This window comes from Sinocyclocheilus rhinocerous, unplaced genomic scaffold, assembly GCF_001515625.1.
Source record: "Sinocyclocheilus rhinocerous isolate Xijiao unplaced genomic scaffold, SAMN03320098_v1.1 scaffold1156, whole genome shotgun sequence".
NCBI classification, from domain to species: Eukaryota; Metazoa; Chordata; class Actinopteri; order Cypriniformes; family Cyprinidae; genus Sinocyclocheilus; species Sinocyclocheilus rhinocerous.
Genome location: NW_015630041.1, coordinates 237,237 through 249,327, shown reverse-complemented (window position 1 = coordinate 249,327; position 12,091 = coordinate 237,237). Strand labels below are relative to the sequence as shown.

The 12,091-nt window shown below is 36.3% G+C and overlaps 1 protein-coding gene across 1 annotated transcript in view; it reads right to left on the bottom strand.

Annotated features, from left to right (window-relative positions):
• Positions 1-12,091, bottom strand: part of LOC107739862 (O-acetyl-ADP-ribose deacetylase MACROD2-like) — a 253,846-nt gene that overhangs the window by 132,665 nt on the left and 109,090 nt on the right. Inside the window, exon 4 of the mRNA XM_016552077.1 lies at positions 5,798-5,871. Within this exon, the coding sequence (XP_016407563.1) occupies positions 5,798-5,871 (74 nt within the window). The remainder of the gene's footprint in view (positions 1-5,797; positions 5,872-12,091) is intronic.

Below are 12,091 nucleotides of genomic sequence, written 5' to 3'. Positions count from 1 at the left end.
GGCCACAAGTGCAGTGATAACAGTATCTCTTAGTAACACTTAGTTTCTCTGAGCATGGCATGGATTCCCAGTTCAGTCAAGGTTTTATTAGGTGGGAATCACCACAATCTGTTTCATGTGTCAGAGCTGCGTTGGGTGATGCGGGCCGTCTGGACCAGGGTCCGAGACACTGTATTAAACCGTCTGCTGGTTGCAAATTTAGAGGCGGCAGCCAAATAAAGTGTCACACTGCATTTTTCACCAGCAGATTAAAGCAGTGTAGGTCTGAATTACAGAGAATTAGATGTGAAAATGGGAAATAAAGCACACAGATGACTGGAGCTGCTTGATGCAGCGGAGAGAAGTAGCACGTTGGTGGCATATGGACAATCAGTGGCTGTGATCGAAGCTGAGTTTTCCAGGCAGTGTAAAAGCCCTGATAAAGGCCAGTGCAATCACGCTGAGGGTTTTTTTTTTTCTCTTAGATGAGATGTCACAGTTTTTCTTCCAGTAACCCTGCACAATTTGTAAAATGGAAGAGATGTGTTATACAACGAATTTGAGATGTATGGAAATCGAAAGGATACATACATGTGTACATACACACACACACACACACACACACATATATATATATATATATATATATATATATACTTTGTGGAAGAGCAGACTGAAAAGAGTGCATTTGCTCTTTGCCATTTCAGTTAACCTTACTAAAGAAATAACTGCACATTTTATTAAAACATGCCACGGCTGAACATTTACAGGTATGCGACCCAGTTTGGGAACCTTTAGGAGCCTGTACTTTAAGAAGCAGTGAAATAGAGCAATAGAGTTTATTAAACCTCTGAAAACAGGGCCGCCTCTGTAATTGATTCATCATGTTGGTTGGGGCAGGGGGCTCAATGAATGTCTATGGCTGCCACAGTCTGTCATATAGAAATCAGACTGATGAGAAATACATCCGAGAGAGAGAGGGTGCTGTGTTGTCTGGACTTATAAGAGCAGATGAAAGCATGACTTCCTTCTTTGATGCCCTCAGATGTGGGAGATCATGACAGAGCTGGAACATGCAGTGCTGTGGACGATGTGCTTGTCCGCTTTTGCTAAAGTTTAACACAATAGAAAAAAAAAAACACCCACTGCTTGGTTTTTCAGAATGATTTCACACAGGGCAAAAATGTCTTCTGTGAAGCTCTGTAAACCTAACAGGGCCATGTTGAGCTGGACCAGGGGATATACACAAAGCTAATCTATCTCATATTAAAAGAAGAACCTCCAGACCGAGCGTGACCCCAAAACCTGGAGGGATGAGGTGCTTCTATGTATTTTTATGGTCCTGTTTGTGTTTGTAACACCATTTTGTGTGGGTAGGATTTTCAAGAAGTTACCTTTAAGAAGAGGGAAAATAGTTCCTGCAAAGTTGAATCACTATGTCAAATCTACAGCAATCCATCATTCTTATTTGAGAGTGTTGTAAAAGAGATGTTTCAATAGACTCTACATATTACATTAAATACTTTGAATCTATATAGGCTGAAAAAAGCAAACCAGCAAAAAGAAAGAAAGAAAGAAATGCATTTCAAAAGTTTGAGTTCTGAAAGTTCTTGAAAGAAGTCTCAAGTTATTTATTCATTTATTTTAAATACCGTAAAACAGTCATATTTTTAAAATATGATTAGAATTTAAAACAATATTCTAAAATAATACAATAACTTTTTTCTTTTTTAATATTTTTAAAATGCAATTTATTCCTGTGATGGCAAAGCAGAACTTTTATCATCACAGTTGGAAACAGTGTTAAGGGTTTACTGTCACTTTTGAATTTCAATTTAATGCTTGTTTGTTGAAAAAAGTATTAATTTAAAAGCATGATAATAATAATAATGTCTTCAAGAAATAGCACACAAAGACATCTGAAAGTCTTGAATAAAAAATATAATAATAATAAAGCATTCTAAAATGTCTGAAATGTCTGTCTTTTACTGTATTCTGTGGGAAGAACCCAACCCCCTTTTCACTGCAGCCCAGCTTCCATCAGAAAACCCCATCTCCATTACTCTTCCCCAATGCGGTATAGTGAACATACACCCTGGCCCGCGAAGGTTAACCTTCAGTCATCAATCACAATTGTCGGAGCGTGAGGTGCTGCGGCACGGCTGTACCATGATATATTACACATAGAAGTGGAGGCATCTTAAGGTGGCTAAGAGCCTGGGCTCTAATTTACAAGCCAGGCCTAATGCACCTTATTGTGAAGTTAACAGTGTAGTGCATACATGCACTTATGTCCCGGGATGCTCTCGATGAACTAATGCACCTCTCGCATGCCAAGCCCATAATGGCATTCTCAGTGTTATGGATAGAGATGATATCAGCACAGCACATTATCCTTCATGTATGGGGTTTCAACTGTGTACTCTGGGATTCCACTGAAAAAAAAAGGAATGTAGAGAATATAATAGAATTTTTTAGATAGAATAGAAGAATAGAATAGAAAAGTCTGTGGACCTAGTCACATGTTCATGTCAAATGCTCATGTTCTCTCAGTTTTTCCCTGCTTGGCTCCTGGACTACTGGAGGTTTGCAGGTCAGGCACTTTATCCAACTCATCTCGCTTTTCCTGACTCTTGCACTGACTGGAGAGGACAGAGATGAATTTTTAAATATTTTGTCAAAGATCTCAGTGCAGACATCCATATTATGTATGAAATGATCTCTCTGGAAGTTGAAGTTTAGGGGACTCCCATGAGTATGAGATAACATAACATATGTGACCCTGGACCACAAAACCAGTCATAGGAGTTGAGATTTATGCATCATCTGAAAGCTTTCCATTGATGTATGGTTTGTTAGGATAGGACAATATTTGGCCGAGATACAACTATTTGAAAATCTGGAATCTGAGGGTGCAAAAAAATCAAAATATTGAGAAAATCGCCTTTAAAGTTGTCCAGATAAAGTCCTTAGCAATGCATATTACTAATCAGAAATGAAGTTTTGATATATATAAGGTAGGACATTTACAAAATATCTTCATGGAACATGATCTTTACTTAATACCCTAATGATTTTTGGCATAAAAGAAAAATCAACAATTTTGACCCATACAATGTATTTTTGGCTATTGCTACAAATATACCCCAGCGACTTAAGACTGGTTTTGTGGTCCAGGGTCACATATATACATAGTATATAGCAAAACAAAGCAAAGGCTACAAACTCCCAATGTTTTAGGATGACCTGCATCACTTTTGGACTTTCATTGCATTACTCTAGTGAGCTTAAAGGAATAGAATACCAACATTCGTCAAAATATTTTCATTTGTCTTTCACAGAAGAAGGAAAATCATAGAGGTTTGGAAAGGCATGAGGGTGAATAAATGATAATAGAATTTAAATTTTTGGATGAACTATCCCTTCAACAGAAATAATATTACTGTGATAACATCTGCAACAATCAGCAGGGAACATCAAATAAAGAGCTTCTGAAGTTCATTGTAAAGCATCTTTAGGTGTCAGATCGTCTGATTCAATGGGCTAGATAAAGTGCCTAAATAAACTGGATATCAGATGCATATCTGAAAAAGTATATGGACAATTTCTCTTTACAATCTAGATACAGCACAAATTATTTGGGTGCATAAGCTGCTACTTGATTAGTTTAATTAAAAAAAAAAAGTTAAAAATATGTGGGATAAGCAATATCAGCAGGTGCAATTCATTCAAATTGCAATACTTAGCCTTTACTTCTTTTCTTTACTCAATAAATAAATAAAAAATAGAAGCCAGAAGCAATGTTAGACGTCAGTAAAAAGATCAGGTAACACTTGGGGTGAAGACACACCATTAGAAGAGAACAATAAATCCCTCTTACGGCTCTTGCTGTGTTTTGTTCTCTCTGGCTAAATACTCTGTAATTAATCCTCACTTCCCTTCAGTTCACAATCAACCTGCAGGCTTTGCTTTGGCCTAACAATCACAATAAATTAAACTGCTCTCTGCTCCCGCAGGTAAAGGCCACTCAATAAAGGTGGTCCAGAAATCTGTTATGCAATCTATTCTGAGAAATCTGGAGGAATGTGAGTGGCACCCACAAAGTTTTATTTGTTTGTATGCTGTTCTAAATGAGTGTGTGACTACAGGTTGTTTGTAGACCTACTCCATTTATATTCCTCTTGTACAGAGTACATCCTGAGTAATGAATAAAGTTGCATATTAATGTTGTCCATTCTACGTCTGAGTTCACTCACAGGAAACCCAGGATTTCCTGAGCATGAAAATCTTGAGCATGATGAGCTCTGGCTTCTTTTTCTTCCATTTGAAAAACGTTAATATTGCAGCTGCTACACGTACTTCACAAGCAGTCTGAAGTCTTAATTTAATTCTGTTTATTGCAAAATATGAGCTTACTTGGATTAAGATAATAGGAAAATACTGCTCACAAGGCAAATTCCTAACTGCAGTGTCTTAATGGGGCCAGCAGATGGATTACGGCAGTATATAAACAAAGTCAGTGTCAGCATTACATAACTGAAAGTCTGAGATTTAGAGAGGAAAGCTTTAGTCGATTACTCATATTAAAGTTCATCATTCCGCATTGATATTTCATATGTTGTAATAGAAAAATAATTCAATGTTTACATAAAATTAGCAATACAGTATGTACACGTCACAGTCAGACAGCTTTGGCAGCTGTGAACCTTTTTATTAAAAACTTATCTGTTATTTCATACCTTTTAAAAAAATAACTGCATCCCTTGCAATTATTTCATGTTCTACTAGGGGTCCACAGACCCCCTTTTGAAAAACTCTGCCATAGTACCACTCACTTGTCATCATCAAAGTCAAATAACTCAAGAGCAAGCACAACATTACAGTTTATGATTGCTTATTGATCTTGTTCATTCTAACAGCAGGATGATTAACTGGGAGGTCAGCAGCTGTACTTCAGTTAATGTGAAGTTAAGAGGGATTTCATTTATCCACTTCTATGATTGACAAAACAAACCATGTAATATGCTTTGTACAGTCAGTTTGGTCTAAACACACTGAAGCAATCATAATGAACAGACAATGACGTAAATAATCACCAACAAACCTGTCAAGTCAAACACTTAATTAGCACATCTACCTGTCAACATCACTACACATTCATGCGTTCAGTCTTTCAACAGCACTGTAATCACTTAATTGATTTACAAATTAATTTTGCTTATTTTATTTACACTTCCTCCCTACTTTCCTGCACCGAATAGGCAGCACAAACCCATTTAAAAAGCCAACAGACCATGTAAGGACTTTCCTCGAGCTGAAATGCTTTTAAATTCAAAGCGTGTGACGGTAACTAGCTGCACAGATGATCAAGGCAGCTTGGTTTGGGTTTTCACAAGGAATGTGTTACCTTCATTTGTTTAGACCTGGTTTCTCAGATATAAGGACAGGCAGGTCATTAATGCTTTGTTAAAAGTGCTCAAACCTCAAAGTTGTGCATCCTAGCATAACCAGACGTCTTTAGCAGTGGCTAAACAGCTGGACGTGACATAAGAGAAGTACAAACAGACAAAGAGAGACAAACATGACCAATGAAGAGAGCAGTTGCCACTTCACATTTTCCTCCTGGAAGAGCTGTAAGCTTTAATTGATTTTCCATCAGGGAAATGGACTGTGGATTCCGGCTCCAACACTTCCTTTTCTTCACAAGCATTTCCTATTGTAAAAAAAAAATCTGCCCTTCAAACCAGGTGTTCTCCTCTAACTTGAAGCGCGAGGACCTGTGAACTAAGAAGGGTTTACCACCAGCAGCGGCTCCTACCTTATCTTGGTTGCTTAGGATCCAGTCACACACGGTCTTCAGGGCGATTTCTGCTGCCGGCTCATTGGGAAAACCTGTGGAGAGGAAGGAGAAGGATTCAGCTTTGAATTGGAGCCATAGACTAGCATATGTACTCCCACTTTAACACTTATGCAAACATCTCCATATGGCTGTTTGCTGCTCAACACTCTCCACACTTTTAGCAGTTACTACAAACAACAGTCTGTTGAATATGCACACAAATCCAACACTGAACAATCTCACTACTTATTCATCCAAAAAAACGCCTACTTTTTTATTAAACCAGCATCTCCGCTGTTATATAATTCACATGACTGTTTGTACATACCCGTCTTGCATCCCAAAATGTGGTCTATTAGCTATTTTATTTATCACTGGTGATTGCCAATTCCTTGTAGATTTACTAATCCATTAAGTTGCTTCGACATGATCATTTACACTGTTCTGCCATCTGTGGCAGGTGCCGGGGTCATCACACCACAATCTTGATGAGAAAGTAATGACACATTGACCAGTAATTGTAAGAGATGATGCCACTAACTGCCATATTAATCACCAGAGCCTGAGCCGAGATGGGAAAGCAGTCTTGGTGTTAACACAGCGTATCGATTGAGAATATATAGACTGGAGGAGATTAATATTTAATATTGCTGAAGGAGAGGAGGAGGAGTCATCAAACTAGTGCCTTTTACATTTTAAAAAGGTAATTTTTAAAAAGTACATTTAAACATTCGAACAGAAAAGTGTGTTTAGGTATTAAGTAACTGTATTGTGTGAGATGAGTTCACTTAATTTGAGTTCTCAGTTGTTGTTTTTTTAAGTCTGTTGGAAAATATAATTCTTAAAATAATTCCAATATTCCATAAGATCTTAAACATAATTTCAATATTCTATAAAATCTTTAAAAATATTTTAAATTAATAATTCATGCAAAAAAAAAATAAAAAATCCGGAAATAATCCAGTCAAGACGCTATAATATACAAGTTATGTTACTGTATATATACAAATATATGTAATAAAAAATATTGACATTTATACTACTGTTTAAACGTTTGTGGTCAGTAAGATTGTTTTATTTTATTTTTTTAAATTAATTAATTAATTAATATTTATTCAGTACAGATGCATTAAACTGATTGATTATAAGTTACAATAAAAAATGTTGCAAGGTCACAAAAAAAAATCAAATAAATGCTGTTCTTTTGAACTTTTTATTCATTAAAGAAAACTGAAAAAATTGTATCATAGTTTCCGGAAAAAATAAATAAAAATTAAGCAGCACAACTGTTTTCAACATTGATAATTAGCGTATTAGAATGATTTATGAAATAGCTGCTGAAAATTCAGTTCTGTCATCATTTTAAAAGATATTTTAAATAATAATAATAATATTAATCATGATAATAATATTTCACAATATTACTGTTTTACTGTGCTTTTTATCAAATAAATGCATCGTTGTTGAGAAGAAGAAACTACTTTCAAAAACATTGTAAAAAATCTTACTCACCCCAAGCTTTTGAATTGTGTGTATATATCTTTTTTTATTAGTAATTTGGGCCATTTATGCATAAAAAATGAACCCGTCAGGATGCTGTAATATAAAAATTCAACTGGGACCCAATAAGCACCCATTTTGTACAAATGGCCCATCTGTTGCTCAGCGAGTGGCGGCACTGACCCTGAAGGTCCATCTCAGCTCTCAGACGCCAGGGTGATAGGAGACGTAATTAACACACGGAGATGTTTTCACTGTCTGTTTCACCTCTCTATCTGCTCAGCAACCTGACACTGCGCTCTCCCTGTCTCCTGACGTTCTGTCTGGGCCTTTCAACACCAAATAATTCGGGGATCCATTGGATGTGAGGGAGTCTCACACCAGCCCTATCCTGTCAGTCTCTGCTCCATCCATTCCCTGCTGTTTTCTATCTCTCTCTCCTCCTGACAGGCACAATCACTGACTGATTTCTTCTGCTGGCTGGATGCCGTCAGACCTGAACTTTGGGTCAAGAATGTGCCTGAGAAACCGATAAACCTATTATCTCTCTTGAGAATAATCCGCATCCAGAATAATATGAACACAAGCACATTTTGGCTCCTTTTCACACTAAACAAAATACAGAGAATGAGATGAAATGACTATTTACAAACAAATGCTCAACAGCGATGCTTTGTGGCTCTTCAGGTAACCCATTAAATAGCAGTTTTAGATTAGTGTTTTATTCATATTGATTTGAAAATGACCAGAGCTGTCTGTGGGGTTGAAATACTCAGTTTTCAAAAGATTACTGGAGATTTGGGATTTTTTTAGACTTCCACCAGGATCAGTGTCTCTGGACAAATGCAGGATTTGATTGGTGGAGTATTTATATTAAAATAGGACATATATTAAAATAGAAGTTGTTTTAAATTGTACTATTATCTCACAATATCAATGTTTTTACCGTTTTATTTTTTCAGATCAGTAAATCTTAATTATTCCTATACTCCTATCCTATATTTAAACTCACACACATAATTACATAAATGACATGAGTTAAGCTTGCTGACCCATGTCAAAGATAATAGAGCAAAACATCTAAGCTTTAGGCTAAACAAATGAGAAGAAAACAAAGTGTTACTCTCCCCTATTTAAAGTGTTATGAACTTTAACTGTTTACTGAATAAATACTCACAGACTTGTTACTCACACGTCCCTATGAGAGAACGCTGATGCATATCACAATGTCTTAAGGGCAGAAAACACGGCAGAGGGCACTAGACTCATGTTCATATCACATCTTCAGTGCATTTCTGTTTTTAATGTAAATTGACTTGTGCTTCACGGGCATTAATTATACAGAAAGAGGAAAAAAAAGAGACTCATTGAGAGCCGTGTTATGTCTGTCTGTAGAGATATAGAGGTCAGAGCTAACCGAGTTAACAGTCAAAGCTCACTGAGAGGTATCTCTGATCAAACGTCTCGCATTTTCCATACATGTCTGAGAGATGCACTCTCCACACAAACATCTCAGTCGGACTCATCTCAAACTACAATGGGAAGGATTTTTTCTTTTTAGTGGATACACATAAAATCTTTGGATTCAGGAGTTTTTGTGGGATGAAAATGCAACTATGCATGCTACAGTGGATACACAGAAAAGCAAAACATTTGAGAGATATAAAAAATGCAGTCAAGTATAAGCTTTATGCATGGCAATCATGAAAAATGTACAAAAGCGCTGTGAGATTTAAAACATCTTAGCATGTTCAATCAAATAACCATAAAGGAAACCTTACTTGACTTTATATTAAAAAGCACAGTATAAAAAAAATATTTTCTCAAACAGTGAGAGGACGAAAAAAGTGCTATTCATTTCTTTATTTTGTAAAAAAAAAAAACTAATTTTAAGGAAAAACTATACTATATACAGTTTTTTTTTTTTTTTTTTTTTTTGGTCAAGGCTAATCATGAATATGATGTTACATATACATACACAAGGAAAAACAACTAAATAATTCAGTTGTTATAGGGACAAAAATATATTTTGGCATAAAAATAATGCAAAATACAGTTTCACGGTCACAATGAAATATTTCTCAAAAAGATTTGTTGTCAGCTGATGGATGCCCACCAGTGTATGGGCTGCTGATGAGGGCTCCTGGGATTTCCTTTACTTCACAAGAGAGGGAGAGAGACTCTACAGTGCACTATATAGGGTGTCAGCATTTTGTAGTGCTGTCCAAATTCTTAGTGAACAATTTCATTCCATATATAGTTCGCTGTTGTGTACCCATAATGCAATCTGATTTATAGTGCACAACTGAGTTTAACTGGTTACCCATAAAGCAATGTGAAGAGGTCTGCCAAATACTAAAGGAAAAGTCAGGTTGCAACTTTAGTTTATGTTGCATCAACTAATAATATAATAATAATAATAGAACTTTGCCTTTTAAAAAAAAAATAAAAAAAAATTGCACAGAGGAAATTATTGTTTAGTTGATGAGACGTAATGTCTGTTATTGTCTGAAGGTGCCATATTCATCGATATCTAGTCAAATAATTTAATTCCCAACTCTATTACTGCTTTATGGAAGAATATTATGTGCTTCATTAAAAGAAGATCTGATATTCCTCTATAAAAGCCATAATCAACTAATTAAAGTCATAAAATTGTTACTGAATGAAAACATCATAAAACACATTTTAATGATTGCCATTGTGTTTCAAAAAATTGATCTGAGCCAATCTAAAATGATTAACTTTATAGGTAAGAATGCATCTACCAACATACAGTATAGCTAGCTGTTTTCCAACATCAAGTTATATTTACACGAACTGTGTTTGAATGGACACTGGTAGAAGCTACTAAATAATTAACATGGAGAACTTTTGCACCAAGAATAAACCAAAAACAGCTGAGCCAGAACTGCAGGACCTGGAAGGACCGAAGAAAGTGATGGAGGTGACGTCCAACCAAATCATTAGGACATGTTTCCAAACGGACCCGTGGGTACAAATGTAAGAAGCTGAACGTGTCAGCTAGTGGATGAAGGATCAGACAGACATGTGCTTCTTAGTGAATGTTCTCAGAAATATACAGTACTGCAGAAGACTAGCAGCAGATTTTTAAGTATAATGCTGGTGTAAACGAGGGTTTAAACTTACGGAGATGTGACCCAAATCCAAAAATGGATAGACACACACATATAGATGGCCAAACCAGGCCTGTCAGTGTGTGACCTTGAAAAGCCATATGTATTGGTGGTGACATTTTTGTCCTACATGCTAAAATTATCCCCTAACATTTACTTTTCACTAAACCATGTCACACACACACACACACACACACACACCGCAGCAGCATTTCCTATGGTGATTCTGTTGTTTTCCAATGTGAAATCAACCCTCCCACTACATCTGGGCCTAACAACATGAGTAAGTACAAAGTAATTAATATAATTTTTTTTTTAATGATTATCCACATTATTGTAACAGTTATTTTTGTATAATATATATGATTATATATTAATCTTTTGTTTTAATAGAATGAGAATGAATAATTAGAATAATGAGTAATGAGTAAAGTAATGAGAACTGGGTAAAACTAATTAACCTGAAATTAATTAAACAAAAATGAAAACAACAAATGAAACAAACAAACAGGAAACAAGTAAAAAACATAAATGAATAAATAAATATCATCTTGACAGTTGTTTTCTTTATTCAAAATTTTACTACATTTACTACATTTTTCTTTTTACTCTTTTGATTTTTGAGGTAAAATATAACCTGGAAACCTCTTTATGAGATTCACCCTAGTATTAATAATCAGAAATATATATATATATATATATATACATATATATGTGTGTGTGTGTGTGTACAAAAAGACTAGCTCTGTAGTCTAACTATTTACGGTTCCAAAGCAACATTATAACTTTACATTAATAATGAAAGTGCTTCAGCTCATCGACTTATCCAATCAGAATTTAGCATCAGAACTATTCACTATTGATCTGATGTTCAGTGTGGGAGTCAGTTGCTAACTCTGGGCTGTCTGGATGTCTGATTCATTCAGTATACAGTATCTCTATTATTCAGACCGATAACTAGTGAGTAGGGGTGCTCCGATTGATCGATCACTATCGGCCGATAATCGCTTTGGGTTGTTTGATCGGCGGTCTCAATAAAGGCCGATCTCAAAAAAACGATCTCAATCTGATGACGCTCCTGCCATGAGAAGTTTGGCGTGACATGCAGAGCCACCGTCTCTGTCTGGCGCGAGTAAAATAATTATTATGCTGAAGGTGAGGTGCAATTCATATTTCTTCATTAAATAACTCTTAAAGTAATGTGAAAACCTTCTGTGGGACATAATTTTCCCAAACAGCATGAGTGAATCACTCTCTTTCCCTCTCAAAATACGCAAATGGCTTGAAATCACATCGCGTCTGCACTATAAGCGAGCTGCACGCTGCACAGTTGACACAGGAATTGTCACTTGCACAACCAGTCAGATTAAACCAGTCAGCGCTTGCGCACTCTTCTGGAGACCGTGCGCTCATGCACACTCGCAGTGCACACACATAACGCCAGGTTCAAACATACTCCGTTTGCAGTGCGGTGTGTATTTTTTTCTGCGCTCATGTTAACTGATTAAAGTGTTCACCCTGCACACGGTTGCGGTCCGGCAGTGCGTTCCAGGAGCAGTGCGTCTGCAGCAGTGCAGAGATCGTTTCCGCACCGAGTCTATTTTTGCTGCGCTGCAAGCGCTGAATTAAAGTAACA